The sequence below is a fragment of the Papilio xuthus genome, unplaced genomic scaffold (genome assembly GCF_000836235.2).
Source record: "Papilio xuthus unplaced genomic scaffold, Pxut_1.1 DF825946.1, whole genome shotgun sequence".
Classification (NCBI taxonomy): domain Eukaryota; kingdom Metazoa; phylum Arthropoda; class Insecta; order Lepidoptera; family Papilionidae; genus Papilio; species Papilio xuthus.
In genome coordinates this window covers 4,822,561-4,840,643 of record NW_013532703.1, presented here as the reverse complement: position 1 = coordinate 4,840,643, position 18,083 = coordinate 4,822,561, and the positions used below count along the sequence as shown (strand labels likewise).

The following is an 18,083-nucleotide window of genomic DNA, read 5'->3' as shown; positions in this document are numbered from 1 at the left end:
CATTTTGCGTTTTTAATTTTTTGTGCAAGATTACTGTGAAGTTGTGTAGCATGAACTAGTGATTTACTAAATAGCATTCTAAGAAGAATACAAAGAAGCAACTATCACATATCGTAAAATTGTTTTATGATATATCTGTTCAGCGAAACCTACCAATGAGAAACAGTACATTCCACACATACATGTTAAATGTTTTTTTTTAAAAATAATTATGGCGTTTCTAATATTTTTAATCTGTGGTATGGTACGTATTAAAAACTGCGTGATTATTATTTTACTAGGTTTTTCCCTCATCTCCTTTCTAGACTACGTATTTCCAGAGTATGTTTTACATCTATGCCGAATTTTATCGAGATCCGTTGAGCCGTCCTGGAGATACCGTCTAACAAACATCCATCCATCTAAACTTTAGCATTTATAGTAATAAAATGGTTAAAACAACAGTCTATACCGTCCTGTATGAAATAGTGTAAGGATCCGTGTTGTGTATGGTACCTTAGCGGCGTGCTTGAGGCGCTGCATATCAGGATGTGCGACAGGCTTGCCGCTGGCTGCAGCAGTGGCGGCGGCGAGGTCGCGCAGTGCAGCAGCAGCGTCACGCGCGGCGTGCAGCACCATCACCTGAGGCTCAGCGCTTCCCGCACCCAGAGACATCGCGCCTTGCTTCACCACCTCGCACAGTTGTACTGCACACACCCAAACACAAATTTATTACTTGCCGCTTGAGTGGCACGTCGGGTAATAGCACTCCTGGTCCCAACGTGCTAATAGAAGTACTTGAAACTATATGGTACTTTGTACTTGAATTGCAAGTGCCACCCAACTGTTTCTCCTTACAAGATACTTAGTCAAATATGTTGAACTGACCCCCAACTTTTGCTAGCCCCACATGCATATCAAGAACATTAATATTCAGTAAAATGTCTACTTGGTCTATAAATTAATTCTTTTACTCTGACTTTTATTATACTATTGCAGTTAAGTCAAAAATATATTCAAAAGTTTTACAAGTACACTAAATATTGACATTTATTGTGCTAAATGATGTGAAAACGACTATAGTTTATTTTTCTTGTATTGTTGCCGATACAAACGGAACTCTTTATACTTTTAATTTTTATATTTTCGAACTTAGAATGTTTTATATTTTTTCTTCCTTTTAATAAACATTCTAAGTTTGAAAATAAAAAAAATAAAAAGTATAAAAAGTTCCGTTTGTATCAGCAACATATATTATCGGTTATAGTAACATACCTATAGTGCCGACTGCGCTCTGTGCGGCGGTGGCGAGCTGCTCCTGGGTTCCAGCAGCTCCTCCCACCAGCGTCTTGGTATCCTCCACCAACGTCTTCGCTGTCTTCAGTATATTCTCGCGGTGATTGGAGAATGTATCACCCTCCTTGTCCGAATGTAAAGTACCTAGATAGAAAAAAAATATAGTGTCTTGCTATTGACGAAAAACAAACAGAATATTTTTATTAAAAAAAATAACGATTTCAAGTATTAAAATGTATTAAAAACGGTATAGTTGTAGTTACCGGCACTGGCGAAGAGTATGGTGGTGTCAAGATCGCCGATGATGGTGGCAATGGTTGCTGCTGCGTCGATGCAGGCCTGTGTACCTCGGGAGCCAGCCTGCAGCGCGCTCAGCACGCCTACCACCTGCGCATAATGAACACTCATGTACATAAATTCAAACCCTGCTAATACAAGACAGATACAATGGAATTATCACAAATTGCATTAAGACCACATTGTCTGATTTTTCCATCGTGTCGTCTCATGCATATTTCATACTAATAAATTTAAATAAATGCAGACTTATGTTTCCTGTGAGTAAACTAGAAAAATCATTTAATATTCGTTTACAGTGGGTTTCTGAGACCAAATTATCGTTTAAAAGATAGTTTTGGCAAAGATAATGACAAGGATGACGATATGGTTTACACAGAGATTTTGGTCTTAGACACCCACGGTTAGTGGGTTAAATTATTAAATTATCACTGTACTTTTTCAGCTGCATATTAATAATCAGAATGTGAACCTTTTCATTGACGCGTCGTGCGGCATCAGCGACTGCGCGCTGGTTCTGCGGGATGGCGGAGAGCCGGCAGTGGCCGCCCGCCTTCACCAGCTCCGACACCGCCTCGCCCAGCTCCACCGCTGACATACGGATCCTACATAAAACATAAAAGATTCTTCATTTTTACCTAATTCTAGATAATGAAGTTTAAGAATTTTGCCGTATTTAAAGACTGAATGAAAATTATACAAAAGCAATTTTATGTTCCTATAAAGAAATAAAGTTCAAACATTTTTTAATTTGAGTTGGTAACTTAGGACACCAGACCTATAAGGTCATAAATAGTAAAGGGTCTAAGGGTCTTAAAGTATTGTCACCTGTTGGCGACATCGGCGTTGGGTGTGGTGGCGGAGGCGCCCACACTGTCACCGGCCAGCTGCTCGTACTTGCCGCACATCTCGTTGCCGACTTCCACGAGACGGCTCGGTTCAGTCGCCGATTTCGCCGTCTACAAATATTTATACATTTTAGTGCATAATTGATTGTGAAATTTGTTATACACAACATTAATAGGGACACAGTATTTGATATAATTTTAGTACTAATAAAATATCTTACATTCTTCTTTAAATTTTCATCCTAAACCACTTTATACTGGCTACTTTTAAATACATTATTTATTTTTATTTGCTAGGCATATAAAAACATCAATCGCAGTTAGACGTGTTTTATTATTGGGTCATGGTTCTAACTTCTAGACAACATAGCCTTGATTTTCCATTAGATTGAGAACGGAAATGTAACTAAAAGTATAATTACCAATAAAAACCGTGTAATTAAATATGATAATAATTACGTTTTAAGAAATTTGAAAAAAAAAGGATTGCTTACATTCTAGAGCAAATAATTTTAGCTATTTAATTTTAATAAACAATCATATTAAACTTGATTTGAAATTCAATGCCGGCTAACAAACCTAACTGAATAGTTAACAATTCTCTGTCTTAATATAGTCAACTACAAACTAGAGTAAAAATCAAACATTCTTACCATATCAGTGGCTAATCGTGCTATTTCTTTAGCGGCTCCCACCATCCTGGTCTGATAATCCACGAAGGAATCCGTTTCATCGTATGATCCGATTAACGACATCCTAAACAGAAAAAAAAATTACTACCAAATTTCACTACACAACAAGTTTCACAAATAGTTCACAAGCGTATTTCAATTGGAAATAAACCAATTTATTAAAACTATGATAAATGAATGATAATTAAAATGATCGCGTCATTCAAGAGTTACGTACATTTTGTTCGCAAATTATAAACATGCGTCCGATACACCGCGGTTCATCCGCACTCACTGAGCGTAATGTCTGTTTATACGCTTTCTTACATTACGTCATAGTAGCTTTTAAAGCTAATATTATAATATTACCGAACATGACTTTTTTATTATAATTTAATAAATGACTTGGAAAATAATATTAAAAAATTATCTACTAACACAACACTTACTTAAAGATTTTTTTTTTATTTTTGACATAGAAATGTTACGTGTTTTAATAATGAGAAAGTATAAAGGAAAAGAAAATATTTATTTCGTTATATTAGTTGGGTATAGGGCACGAAGAGTGGCTTAGGTCATTTCGATTATCTGTATCCAATTATTTTGACTGGCATTGCGCCAGACGAGTCAATACTCTAAATTACGCATCTGATCGCCTACTCTATACACAGCATTTTATGTATTTACTATGAAATAAAGTTGTATTAGGCCAAAAATGAAAAAAAAGGTTCTAAATAATAAGTTACAATAATATTGTTCTTTTTATTTCTAACATATTTTGTCCAAAAACTTTTTTTTTCGTTATTCATGAAGAACCATTTTATTCATATTTTGTTCATTCCCAGCTAGTGAGAAATCTTTACCATACATCAGGCTTTAAAAAAGAAAAAGTACAAACATAAATAATTTGCCTATGACGGATGACATGTTTCATACAGAGATTTTTGTCTCAGAAACCAACTATTAGTGTTAAAATAACTATATCTGTCTCTTTTCCAATATTGTGTATATTATTGTAATGCAAAGGATTCGCACATCGCAACGGTCGATGCGCTCACCAGCTATCAAAAGTTCACAAATAGTCCATCCGTCACTCGGCCTATATATACCGGCGCAGCCGCCAGCTGACCGCGCGGTTAAGGCCACTTTAAGTATTTATACACCGCTTTAACTCATAACAGACTCTTCAATCAAACATCATGAACAAATATTAAACAGTACTGCTAGGGGGCTTTAAGCAGAACACAAATAAAAGCAAAGTACAGCGCCACCTATGAATAAGCATTTTTTTATCAGAATTTTAAATTAGAATTTATTTATTTTACTAGAAACGTAGACATGAAATCGTAGTATTCTAGGTCAAGATTATCGATTGCAGCACAACTAAAGTTTAATAAACTTTCTACAAGATATTCAACAGAACGAAAAAGGATATTTCTTGCTAACCTTAATATAATCTCTAACAAAATATAAGCTATTGATTTTGCATTGTACCTGTGTTCAGTAAGGCGTGCTACAGCGCGTGCCAGTGAGTCAAGCAGTGGACCGACAGCACCTCGCTGCGAGCTGAGTTCGCGAACATGTGTGCTGAGCTCGCCGAGCGCCGCGCGCGCCAGCGAACACTGCGCCTCCACCTCGCCCGCCGCGCTCACAGCCTGCACAACAAACACACTTATATCTTGTTTACTACTTCTAGTAGATTTACCATTAAACCGCCACTAAGGTACTACTTAATTTGTTAAGTAACTATTATACGACTGTGGGTGAAAGAATGTATCCCGTAATGTAAATAGTAATCCATATATTTTGTCTCTTTCTCTCTCTGCATCGTTACGTCATTCCGGGGGGCAATGACCTAGCTTCATGACCATCCATCCATCCATGTTAAGGTGTTTCTAATAACATATATCCCCTGAATTAAGCCTTCTGAGTTTAAATGTTATTTCTGTAGCTAGTCAATAGTAAATATAGGTGTATACTAGATAAGAGGGATGTGAAAGAAAACTGTATATTAATTATAAAGAAAAGTGTCCCTTACTCTGGGGTTGCCAGCAGCGAGCTTGGCAGAGTGCACGAGCAGCGCGAGTGTCTCTAGCACGGTGCGCGCGTGTTGCAGCAGCGCGGCCTGCGCACGAGACTCCGTCGTGTTGGAGGCTGCGCCCGCCGCCGCACTAACCAATGGCTCCGCGTACGACACCTACGCACAAAAACAAATTATTATATACACTAGCTTTCGCTCGCGACTTCGTCCACATGGAATTAAAAGAAAAAATTCAATAAATAGCTTATATGTTCTTCCAAATAGAGATCCGTTTATCCATTCTTGAGATACATTCTAACAAACATCCATCCATCTAAACTTACGCATCTATAATATTAGTAAGATCTCAGTTCAAATCACCATAACACTAGTTCTCCTCTACATACAATTTTTTAAAACCAAACAGGTCAGGAAACAGAAAAGACTCAAAGGCACAGATCATTCTTTATCTATTTTTTACATGAGTGCAATACACTCACAAGTTGCACGACGGCGTGACCAAGGTTCTCAGCCTCACTGCGGGCGGCCAGGCGCAAAGGCTCCAGTCGCTCCAGCATCTCTGCCGCTGCATTTTCTATCTGCTCAGAGTAACCTGCGACAGTACATTATGTATTAGAACAGATGATATTAAGACATCATTATCACAGATATCAACAGAGCTAAGTTTAGAGTAAAAATTGTATAATAATAGTGGTACCTTGCAATGTGTTAGCCTGTCGCGGCTGCAGCTCCTGTCCCACAGCCTGTATGGCCACTTGATCCAGTTCGCGGAGCTGCTTGTTGAGAGTCTCCAGTGCTGCGGCGCATTCCCGCTGTCCTGGCGCCTTCTCACTACGTAAACAAATATATTGAGTACTCTATAGTTAAGATAAATTTAAAACGAATTGATTGTTTATCTTTAAAACCGTAGACATTTCAGAAGCTTTAATTTTTGTAATAGGAAAAATAGTAAAGAATTGAAAGAAAACTATCAGAGTGAAATAAGATAAGAGGATATGCGAGGATTTTACTTTGGTTTACGACTGTCGTTACTTATAATAACATATATTTGTCTCTGGTTTTCCGACCAGAGTGTAAGTGATGGCAATATATTATGTCAATGCAGTGAAAACCTACAGTTAGTTAAAGCTGTAACATTTTTGGCACACACTGACCGTATGTTAGTGACGAGAGCCTTGATGCTATCGGAGACTGTCTTGCTGTGTGCAGCGAGCGCCTGCCACTGAGCGCGCTCCTGCGGCGACAGTGCCAGCGCACGCGCAGCCTCCAGCATTGAGCACGATCCTGATATTATGTTCCTATATACATACAAAAATATGATTTTAATTTTAAAATATTTGAGTCTTGTTGCTGCACACAGATTGGATGTTTGGTCCCCCTTACATAGACCTCAATGCGGCAGATAAAAACTTGAAAATAAATTAAAATACAATAAAAAAAAAGAAAAATCAATTCTATGTAAGTAAAGTAATCACAATTTCAGAATAACATGACAGGGTCTGCAAAGGGTGACTTTTACGTGTCAACTTTTACATCTTAATTTTTTTTATTCTGTCAAAGTTCACTACCTTCCGCAAATAAGTATGGCCTCCTGGCTAGCGCGTGCCTGTGGTGAGATGCGAGCCGGAACCGCCGCGAACTCGGGGCTGTCCGCAAACTGGCATAGACTACGCACCGCGTCCAGCAGCGGACCTGTTGCTGACGCGCAACGAGCGCGATTCGCCTGTACATCAAGAAGTCATTTAATTATCAGCATTTAATATAGTCCAGTGTAATTTAAAATGGCTAGTGTAACATAAAAATGAAACAACATTCTAACAAGTCCACCTTAGAAACAGGAATTTCAAGATTGTATATGTCTTTTCGATATACTGTAGTATGATAAAATAAATGTATCTGACCTCGCTGTAATCAGCATCCAGCGCTTTGATCTCTTTAACGAGCGCTGCTGTTGAGTTGGCGACGTCTTTGGCGGCCTGCACGAAGTGTCGCTTGCTCTGCGGCTCCGCTGATCGACCGGATGCCACGCGGCACGCGTTGCACAACGCACTTGTATGCTTTGCTATCACTGTTGCCGCGGATAACACCTAAAACACCATGTATATTATAGAAACAACAACCTTCATTCACTTTTGTATGTGACATGCTATTTCAAATATCTTGGCGGCTCATCTGCTGCACTCTTTTAAGCACGTACGATGGTCAGAGCCGTCAAGACATGTGTAAAATTCAATACCTGTTGTTGATTGCTATCCTTGTCGCACAATGTCTTGCAGGCCTGGTCTATAGCGAGTGCAGCGCGCGCAAACTGCGCCTGGTCCACCAGACCAGGTCTGCCCGCCACGCTGGTCTCATCGGACACCGCCACCTGATTGGTAACAAAAAAAATTACATAGCTTAATAATTAAATCATATTATTTGTACAAGTTTAAAAACATACTTTATTCGAATATTATAGAAAAGTGTTGCAAATATTGACTTACGAGATATGCTGCTTGGGCGGTACACTCGACTAGGCCCTGCACGGATGCGGCGACTGCGGCCACGGAGCGCGCGAACTGCTCAGTCTCGCCGCGCTTCACAGCGCCCGCCATTCCTGACATGCCTTCACCTGCATCAAGATAACATATGTTACATTATTAATTCCCAAATTAAGTACACATTTAAAGGTTTTTTTTTTCTTCTAACATGTTGGTAAACTTATTTTCATTAGATAACATACAGCATGTACATTCTCAATGTTTTAATGTAATTCATACGCTACAATACGATAAAATTTTACAATTATTTTGAAGTCTGAGAAATTATTCAATAGTCATAGAATTCTGTTTAAGTTACAACAAAATAAAAATAAAAACCAGATAGAATATGGCTAGTTGTTACAGAACTGAAGTAAGATTGTCGCCCAAAATATATAATTTAAAATCTTAATTATTAAATTACTTTATGTAAGTTTGCAGTGTTCGAAAAGTATGTATTTGTTACTGACTGAGTCCTTTGCTCTGGTCGACGACGCAATCGAGACAGGCGAAGTAGCCGAGCTCATTGAGCGGCTGTGTGGGCGCAGCGAGCAGCGGTCGCGTGCTGTCGATGCTACGGATGGCCGCCGCACACTCCTTCTGCCCCGGAGCAGCCTCTGTGCACACGTCCACCTGGCACACGCAAAAACAAACATCTTTTAATATGTCATTGCCTCAGGGGAGTAATGTCTATGTAAGTTTTTATATGGGTTTGTATGTATGTAAGTTTTATTTTGACCACCACGCCTGAGAGCCAGCATCGATTATGACAAGTGAGTTTTTTCTAACTAACAACTTTATTGTTAACGTCATTTAAACTGTTACTTTTTATTTATGTTGTATGCTGTAAGAGGGACATCGTTTTTTTAATAAAAAATTGTACTCACAAGGCGATTGATGCTTTCTGTCACTGCCCTTGCTGCTGCGGCGAGTTGGTTCTTAGCGTTCGGTCTCGTCAAGTCCTAATAAAATAAAAAGACAATTTTGCATAAAACGCTCTATTTGAATAGAAATACATTTAAGTATATCACTATATAAAAAAAAGCCTTACCTGACTAACAGATTTGGCGGTGCCGAGCAGTTTCGATGAGTTCACGGTCACGGTCTTCATCGAGCTAACCATCGTCGCTTGAGACTCACGATCCTAAGGAAAAACTCTTTTTTTTTAAACTAAACTTTCAACCTAAAAACTTATTCGAATTCCAATTATAAATATCTAGCATCAATCTCAATATACAATAGTATTTCGTTACTTACTTCAGTCTGTCCGGCCATCTCCATGGAGACGCCGAGTAGTCGGTTGAAAGCCTGTCCAAAGTGCCGGCCGCTATCGGCGAGCGCGTCCGGCTGCTCTACCGCCTGCACCACGTCTGATGATGCTGTGCTCAGACCCACCGCAGCAGCGTTCAACTCCGATTGCAGTTCGCTACAAAAACACGTAATCATCAACAAACTGTAGAGTACGGACTGTTCCATCCATCTCTTTCAACCGACATACTTGAATTCACACAATCCATCTACGTTCTTGTTAGTTTCAGCACGTACTACCATTTTTAAATAATTTATTAAATTATATGAAACCAAGACAATTATCATTTAACTATTTCTAGGAATAAAACATTACATGTAAGTAAAATTAGTTTTTTTTATAGTTACCTGTATGTTTTGTCAGAAGGCGGGAATTCTCCCATGTTCAAGATATTAAGAGTTTCATTGATGTTTTCCATTGCCATATCGAGTTCCGCATGCGAGGGTACCGCTTCCATTGTTTGTTCCAAATTCTGTAATTATAACACTTATTTAACACGAAAATTAATTTGAAAGATTATTTACAATCATTAATCGTTTGAAAAAATCAACTAAAACTGTTATGACTTTATTACCTGTGAAATGTCTTTAGCTATAGCGACGATGGAGGCGGTGTCGACATCTTCCGAAGTGTTCATGTATTGCTTCACAGTCTCCACCAGAGTTAACGAGGAGTGTAGTACTTGACGGCCCGATGAAATAACACTGCGTAAACAAAAAAAAATTGTAAATACAAAGAATATATAAATCACTAGTATCGAGAAGTAGACAATAGTGTTATTTAAGTAACAATTTGACATATGCCTCTAATTAAAAGTCTTCCTAAGCAAAGATTAACGTCTCTAAGTATTTCAACTGAATAATAAATGTTTTCATCGCCCTCACCGTAGTTGTTTGTGTGGTGCGCGATGTGCTGCAGCCGCGGCAGCTCGCAGCGGGGGCGTGTAGTCTCGCAAAGCGGCTGCTAACTCTGCAGCGGCACGTCCGCATCCGCCCGCTTCACGTACACGCACCGCACCCGCCAGGGCAGCGGTCGCAGCACCAGCCGCACGGGACGCGCCTTGTAGACGCGATGATGCCCATTCACTCTGTTAACAATGTTAAGTTATTTAATGCTAGTTGGTGCCAGCGGCTTCGTCCACAATGAATTAAAAAATTACACCCGGGGATATTGTAGCTTTTCAATAGTGAAATTTGTGTGTCTATGCGTACCGTCTGTCCGGGCATGGGTTTCAAGTCGAAGGCGCGCGCAGCCTCCTCCATCTCATCAAGCTCGGCCTGCAGGCTGCGGATGATCTCTGCCGCAGCATCCAACTCTAGACCCTTGCACGATATGCGGGCACGGTTCACAGCAGATCTGTTCGCAATATATCTCTTTAGTTTAAATTATATTAATCAAATAAGTGTCAAATCAAACCGTAGTTTTTACCAAATCGGGTTTAAATATGTTAACGTAATGATTTCAAGACTTTTACAGAAAACTTTATTTTGTATCATATAATTAGATAAGTTATGTCATTACCTGAGGTCAGCGCAGCTGGTGGTGAACTGGTGCGTGGTGTCAGCGAGCTGTTTAGCAGTGGGTGCGTCGGCTACAGTCGGCAGCACACTACGCGCCGCCTGGATCACGTGTCCACTCGGCTAATACATCACAAATAATATTATTATTATTGTTCTTCAAAGTATCAGTTGTAAAAATTATCAAATAAAAAATAACACAATTAAAAATATTTGCTCAGTCAGGTGTTAAAAAAATTATGTAGCTAACTGGAGATCTAGAATAATAAAGCATTTTACTAAAACTAGTTTCATTAACATCTTAGGTACCTGTAGGAATGTCTCAGAGGCGGATATCAAGTCAAGCTGCGCTGCGGCCTCACCAGGACGCGCGGATGATGCCTTGGCGGCGTCAACCACTCGCGGAATATGCTCGTTCAGCACGCGGCACTCTTGTAGTAACGATTCCTAATAGTTAACACATATTTAATAGCTGGTAGATACATGTAAAAAATACAAAATCCCTTATAGCACTAGGGGAAAGAATAATTCTATAAAGACCACAAACCTGTGAATATTTATTGGTATTGTGCTGAGTAGCGTTATGAGCAGATGTGATAAGTTGAGTGGCGCTGGATGCTGCTTGTCTCGCGCTTTCCTATAAAAATACAATAGAATTATTTATTAGAAACTTGTTTATCGGAATTCTATATTAATGTAGTATAAATAGTATTTGTATTATTTCACCATAGAAAATTTTAAATATATTTACTTGTAGCCGTGCGATTTGTGTACCGACGATGTCCTGTCCCTGTGCGTAGTCGACGGTGATGTAGCGAACCTCTTCAGCCGCCCGTCGCAAAGCCTCTTGTTTGTCACGGTCCTACAATAATACCACAATCAATATATTGCTGGATTAATACTTTGTTACGCAACATGTTTACGTATTCTAAATTATTCTATTTCTTTTATTACATGAAATCCTCTGTCACTTGCAATAATACGAAATGAAGAGGATGGTATGCATTTAAACAAGAGTCAATGCAGTAATATTTTACGGCTGTTCAAACAAAGTATATTATAAATACGTTATTTTAAGCTATTTAATTTAAGTAAAGTTGCAAATAATGTATGCACCTGTGGTGAAGAGGCACAAAGTCTGGCAGCTTCGACCATGCGTGCAGTGGCGTCTGCTAGCAGCTTAGCAGCTGCAAGTAACTTGCGCTGCGAATCCGACGACTGCGTCTCAGCCTCCGTCTGCATCAAATATAACATGTATTAAAACATACAGATATACCATTATCAAAATTTTATAGATAAATTATTTGAGTTGTTTATTGTGACCGATTTTCCTGTAGATTGGATATTATGATGCAAAGTGCGATATACTTATATGACCAATTGGTTTAATGAAAATTATGAACACCGGGTTAGATAAGTTGGTCGTTGTATATTAACCTTGATATCTGCGATGAGCCTGGCAGTTGCCTGACCAAGAAGGCGCGCGCGGCGCACCATCTCAGGCGCGTCGTGAGCGTCCGTCACCCTCTCGCTGGCAGATACCACGCTTTCCACACTGCGCTCCATCACTGTCGGCTGCACGCTGCGGCGCTCTACATAAAGTTGATGATATTTTTATAACAATTATATGTAATTTAATTAAATTCCACGTAACTTTAGTAGGGCAATAAAAATCATATGTCTCCAACTTATAAATATAATACTTACCTAAATGACAATGCGCTAGCAATCTCTCCAGCTCTTCAGAGACCCTCTGTGCAGCGGCGGCGAGTTGCTCCACGCCGGGCCCGGCGGCTTCCGGTGCCTGTCTGCTGGCATCCACCAGCCGCTCCACTGCCGCGCCCACTTGACGCGCTGCACTCGTCAGTTGTTCCCGACATGCAGGGTTGTGCAAAGTTGGTGCTACGACCTAATTAAAAAAGTATTTAATTGCACCGACTTGCTGAATAATATATATTGACTTATTAGATTACTTTTTTATCTATAGTTTCTAACTAGTGTGTTCGTATTTCTTTTTGGCGTAGTCGAGTACCTAGGTGGCCAAAATTGATTCTCTTTTTTGTAACATACACCTATAAAAGATTATAAATATCTTTCATACCTTAGCACAGGCGACAAGCTGACTGGTAGCTAGAGCGCAATGCGTTGCGGCCGCTATAATATTATTCTGCAGCGTCTGATCATCCTTGCACTGCGCCGCAACATTCTTCGCTTTCAGTACCAACGCGGCAGTTGTATTAGCCACGGCTTTAGCCAGCGACAGCAAAATATCCTAAACAAAAGTATAAATATTTATAAACGTGGGATTCATAAAAAGTTAATCAGTGATATTATTCTTTACGTACGTGACGGTCCGCGCCTGTCATTTTATTAATAGCAATAAAGCAATGACACAGTTTTGCATTATAAAAACAGCGCGAGTTATTTTTAGGTACGCGACAAACTCCTTGTATAGCTGATATCTATATCTAATTAGATATATCTAAATCAATTTCAATCAAAAATTATAATAATCGTGACATGACACGTAATTATTTAGACTAGTCCTTGTAATATAGGTCACTTAACGACCTTGAGGCCATTACTTTCGAAAAATTATATCACAAAATGCATGTTGTTTTAGTCACCTCAATCTCAAATTACTGTACACAATATTAGAAATGAATTTCGTATTAACATGTTGATGGGATAGATTAGTAATTTTATTAAAATTATCTTTGTCACTACATTCACTTTTACGGACAGTTAGTCGTAAATAAAAATCCAGATTGTGATGAAAAAGCAAATGTATTAACAAAAATAATATAGCAGTGCTTGTTTATACTTAGTTTAAACTGTAACTGTACCCAAAATTCAATGTATATCATAAAATATTAGCAATTTCATTCGACTGTAACAAGATTGAAATATTGCTAATTTAATTTGTCAAGTTTATTTTATTTTTATCATTTTAGTGTTATGGCACGAATTTAGTCATCATCGATTATTTGTTTTAATGTATAGAAAAGTAAATATGATTAAATAGCGGCTAAAAAGAAGTAAAAATTTGATTCCTCAAAACTATTTGACTTATTCGGTGGTCATCTTGAAATCTATGAGTTATTGATATGTAATAGTACTCGGCACAAATCTTAGTGTATCTGAAAGCAATTTTGCTTTTGCATATCTGTAAGTTTGACGACAGAAGCAAGACAAATTTTCTTTCTCTGTCCTATGTATTCTCTTGTGAATATGTTTGTCTCGCTTACTCCTTATGAAATGCAATATTTAACTTCAGACACACAAAGATTTATGGCTAGTTCTATGAATGTTGTTACGGTTGTAAATTTTAGACAAAGCACCATATTAGTGAACACATATTTACAAAATTGGTTACAGTCGTTATTGATGTAGAATATTAAAAACAAAAAAACCCTTATACATTACAAAAACAAGGTCCAAACAAAAAATAGCAAATAATACTTAAAAACTATTTGGAGAAATGAGATTCTTTTAGGAACGTTTTTGGCATGACCAGGATAATATGAAAATGTAATTTTAAAAATCTGCCTTGGATTCTTATTTCTATTACAAATGTTCTATTAAACTCTTTTTATGGACGGAATACAATTAAGTACAGTATAATATAAACAAAATGTAATATCTCTGGTCATGTATAAAGCTAGCTGCCAAATAAATTCCAATTAAAACAATTAACAGAATAATATAAGATATAAGAAAAAAAAACAACTAAATTATATAAATAAAAAAATGTTACGTGCAGTCTTTTTCCTTAACTTTGTCTTCAAGACACAATACGATATAAATAAGTACGACAAGGTTATCTGAGCCGGTAAGAGAGAGACAGCTACAGTACAATAAGGATCTCTTATAATACTTTTTTGACATTTGAAGGGCGCTAGTGTGCTGTCATAATTTATTTTGACTCATACCGGGTCATATACCTTTGTCGGTCTGTAAAAAAAAAAGAAAAAGCAAAGGAAAATGACATAAACAATAATACTAACAATATAAATTCTGTGCAAAAATGTGATGTATAACAACTCCTTCATTAGGATTTCTTCCAATAACACCAACATATTTAAATCTATGGCATATGTTGTATATTGCAATAGGCAAGTATATTATGGCAAGGGAGGGGAGACAAGTCAATGGTCATTTCAGCACTTGGCAAATATCGGCTTATTAAAATTTCTCATGGAAAAATCTAGCAAACGAATTCAATATAATTCATAGGTCTTATGTTCCAGTCTTTTACATTTTCAATAACATCCATGTCTTTAAATCACAGCATTTCAAAACATTTTCGTCCTGTATCTGTGCCGTTACCCGCCACACATTCATCGTTAGAAAATAATGTTTGTATCAACAATAATATTAAGACGAATAGTAAAGATAATATGCATAATATATTTAGCCAATTTTCTCTCCATATCTTACTAAATTCTATCTCTAAACAAACACATTCCGGGCAACATTTCTCATCGGTTTTCGGACATCGTTTCTGACAGAACTGGCATAAACCTAGAGCTTTAGCGTCCATTGCAGAGAAGGTTGGATTATAAAATATACGAATTTCAGTCTTTCCTTTAGGCGGTGTTTTTGTATTGTTAAGTTCCACCGTTGTAGTCCTATCACGTGTTTCACTGGTATAATATTTCTCGCTTCGCTTTATAAATGTTTCTAAGTCATCGCGTTTGAGATTCAATTCCTTTTTAGTAAAACTAGCTTCTACCATCTCTTTGTATGTCTCTTTTGTGGTCAATGTTCTATTGTATTTGTCTATATTAAGTATTTTCATGTTGAGAGAGCCCGAAACTTTCATTTCTGGACCTGTTTTGGTGACGTCATTCCTAATCGTTTGACATTCGATTCTTTTAGAATTATTGTATCTATTGAATTGTTCGTTAATATCGTTTTTATCATTATTATTTGATAGAAAGAAACGTTCGCGTAATAATTTATTTTTAGTTCGTCTATCTATATCAATATTTGCGTATTCATGTTCAGGTTTTTCTGGATTGAAGTTTATATTAACATAGTCATGATTAGCGAAGTCTTTTTTGAGGTTAAAAATCTTCTCTGATGTTGATTTCGGCGGGAGATTTAAGCTGTCATCGTCTTTATCATCTAAATAGTCTTCGCAATTTTCTAGAATGGATTCAAAATCGCTATTATTGCCAGATGTGCCGGTAGATGGCGTTTTACTTTGATTGATTTCGTTCAGAGTAACTGGTCGTCCGGGACTGAAGTAAGTGTTGCAATACTCCAAGCTTCTATAATAATCACTATCAGACTCTTCCTGTATAACATCCAGCATTCTTCCCCACGTGTTGCTTGTATCAATATCTTCATAAATACCCTCATCTTCAACTTGTTTAGGTCGATTACAAGTGACGTCATCGACGAGGATTGTTTCAAAATCGGATCCATATTCCTGTTTATCCTTGTTACCAAAGAAAGCTTTATAGAAATTATCGTAGCAATAATTAAGTTTTCTGTACAAAAATGACTTTTTGTTGTTTTTATTTTTCTGTGTATTGTCGATTTTATTTATATTTACCTGCGTCTCCTTGTCCTCTTCGGTTTCCTCACCGATGGTGTGAAGGACTGAAGTAGACGCTTCACCGACGCGTGATGCAGCATTAAGAAGGTTCTGACGAGGCTGGAAACAAAAGTAAATTATAACGCCTTAATCAATCTATGGTCCTTCGAGCAAGATTAAAAAATTAAATAAGCTGGAGTCTTAATTTTCTTTAGCTTACCTCCTTCGTTTCAGGTTCAGCAGCCTTCAACAGATCGCTAAAAGCGCTACACAACTTTCTAGTCGCATCAAGAAGTTTGTCTCCGTCATCAGTATCATCCATAAGAGCGGCAATGGTTTGTACACCTGCAGAAAATAAACATGTTATTTTTGTTATGAAAACAAACAAATTAATTGAAAAAATTCGACTATATCATTATTTTAACTTTACCTTTAGTCATTTCTGGCAAATTAGTGGTGATTGTTGTAATGGCAGCGCCCACAGCGGTGTGGTCTACCTCCTCAGTGGGACCTAAAAGAAATATAATAAGGTAATAATTCACAACAATGACATTTCTTGATTAAACCGACAAAAATGTTTTAAAATGCTCCTCACCCGATGTAAGAGTGACGACTTGCGCTGTAGCAGCATTCATGGCTGCGATCTGTGACGTCACAACTTGCTTGCTGGTGTCCATCGTCACCTGCTTCCATTTAACAGATGCCGCGTCATGTCCCAGAGCTGGTAGAGAAGCCTGGAAATTGTACACACGATAAATATAAGATAATAATATTACAAGACTATACACTTAATCTAGCTGTTGCCCGCGACTCTGTTCGCGCAGAATAAACTTAATTAGAAGCCTATGTGTTATTGTATCCATGAGGCCATTCTGGAAATACCTTGTAACAAACATCCATCCATCCTAATATTGGCAATTATAATATTAGTAAGATTATTGTTATTTAATATTTTGCTATTGGCATTTTAATAAATAAATTAGTCGCCACTTACCCTGCTGAGACCTTCCTCAGTCTGTCGTATGATCTCTCGACCACCAGTGATGGTGGACAATAACGCGCGCTGCGGCTCTGTCAGTATCGATGTTACGCGCGTTTGTTGAACCTGCGACGCCTGCAAACATTTCAAAACAATTTAAAACCTATAACATATTTGTTTTTTATTTTGAAATGTAATTTAATAGCCGTTAAGTCTTTATTTATATAATGTACCTACACAGCCCACTTTGAAGACTGCACAAATCCATTAAATACGCAGGCGTGAAACAAACAAAACATCGGTCAATATCTTCAATGCAATATTGCATAAAAATTCAACCATAATTTCAATATTAAACCCATATTATTATATATTCAACATCTAATATCAAATACAAAAAATATACAATAATAAATACAATCCACTAATTTTATTCCAAAAAAAAAACTAAATAAAAAATATACTGACAGTAGGCGGTGTGTGGCCTGTGATGATCTGACCGGAGACTGTGGTCTGCTGCGCGCCGGTGAGGTGACCCACCGCGAACGGCTTAGCACCTAACGTCGCCAATGCATAACAAGCTTTCAATAAATCACAGCGAAAAAAATATATATAACAGCTTATTTACAGCTTATATAAAATATGTTCTCTCTATTTTTACAAATATAACAAAAAGGATAGAAACATGTTTTTGAACATGTTTCGGCAATGTAAACGATAAGCTTTTATACGTTTGAAGCCTGAATCCAAGCTCTGTTTCTAATAAAAAAAATAGAAGCTAAATAACTACAAAATATAAATAAAGCACTGTACAAGTATTTGCAATAAATATAATTCATCATTACCTTCTGCACCAGGTCTGAGTACCGCCGGCTTGGCGACTGACTCCATATTCACTTTGCCCGATTTGAATGTGTCATGTTGAATGATGTTGGCCCTAAGATAGAAAAGGTATAAAATAACATACATTTCATATATGTACCCTTAAAAACATAAATAATAGATCTACAATTAGTAGAATACTATAAAGTGTTTAAAAGGATCCGTCTTTTGACGTTAAAATCCACTTCTATTTCCTGTAC

At 37.6% G+C, this 18,083-nt stretch overlaps 1 protein-coding gene across 7 annotated transcripts in view; it reads right to left on the bottom strand.

Annotated features, from left to right (window-relative positions):
- rhea (Talin_middle and talin-RS domain-containing protein rhea) overlaps positions 1–18,083 on the bottom strand; it is a 58,649-nt gene that overhangs the window by 11,842 nt on the left and 28,724 nt on the right. For all 7 annotated transcript variants that reach the window (XM_013320720.1, XM_013320721.1, XM_013320716.1 and 4 more), the window contains exons 14-51: positions 17,847–17,938; positions 17,470–17,558; positions 17,017–17,136; positions 16,618–16,756; positions 16,453–16,533; positions 16,243–16,367; positions 16,041–16,142; positions 12,579–12,749; positions 12,185–12,386; positions 11,915–12,069; positions 11,594–11,713; positions 11,229–11,339; positions 11,025–11,114; positions 10,787–10,924; positions 10,482–10,600; positions 10,172–10,316; positions 9,845–10,047; positions 9,535–9,664; positions 9,308–9,432; positions 8,909–9,077; positions 8,703–8,795; positions 8,539–8,613; positions 8,122–8,284; positions 7,616–7,743; positions 7,369–7,500; positions 7,034–7,219; positions 6,701–6,855; positions 6,287–6,430; positions 5,830–5,963; positions 5,612–5,724; positions 5,130–5,288; positions 4,586–4,746; positions 3,074–3,176; positions 2,401–2,531; positions 2,045–2,177; positions 1,539–1,662; positions 1,255–1,419; positions 496–686 (exon numbers count right to left, since the gene is read on the bottom strand). In XM_013320720.1, the coding sequence (XP_013176174.1) occupies positions 496–686; positions 1,255–1,419; positions 1,539–1,662; positions 2,045–2,177; positions 2,401–2,531; positions 3,074–3,176; positions 4,586–4,746; positions 5,130–5,288; positions 5,612–5,724; positions 5,830–5,963; positions 6,287–6,430; positions 6,701–6,855; positions 7,034–7,219; positions 7,369–7,500; positions 7,616–7,743; positions 8,122–8,284; positions 8,539–8,613; positions 8,703–8,795; positions 8,909–9,077; positions 9,308–9,432; positions 9,535–9,664; positions 9,845–10,047; positions 10,172–10,316; positions 10,482–10,600; positions 10,787–10,924; positions 11,025–11,114; positions 11,229–11,339; positions 11,594–11,713; positions 11,915–12,069; positions 12,185–12,386; positions 12,579–12,749; positions 16,041–16,142; positions 16,243–16,367; positions 16,453–16,533; positions 16,618–16,756; positions 17,017–17,136; positions 17,470–17,558; positions 17,847–17,938 (5,116 nt within the window). The remainder of the gene's footprint in view (positions 1–495; positions 687–1,254; positions 1,420–1,538; positions 1,663–2,044; positions 2,178–2,400; positions 2,532–3,073; positions 3,177–4,585; positions 4,747–5,129; positions 5,289–5,611; positions 5,725–5,829; positions 5,964–6,286; positions 6,431–6,700; positions 6,856–7,033; positions 7,220–7,368; positions 7,501–7,615; positions 7,744–8,121; positions 8,285–8,538; positions 8,614–8,702; positions 8,796–8,908; positions 9,078–9,307; positions 9,433–9,534; positions 9,665–9,844; positions 10,048–10,171; positions 10,317–10,481; positions 10,601–10,786; positions 10,925–11,024; positions 11,115–11,228; positions 11,340–11,593; positions 11,714–11,914; positions 12,070–12,184; positions 12,387–12,578; positions 12,750–16,040; positions 16,143–16,242; positions 16,368–16,452; positions 16,534–16,617; positions 16,757–17,016; positions 17,137–17,469; positions 17,559–17,846; positions 17,939–18,083) is intronic.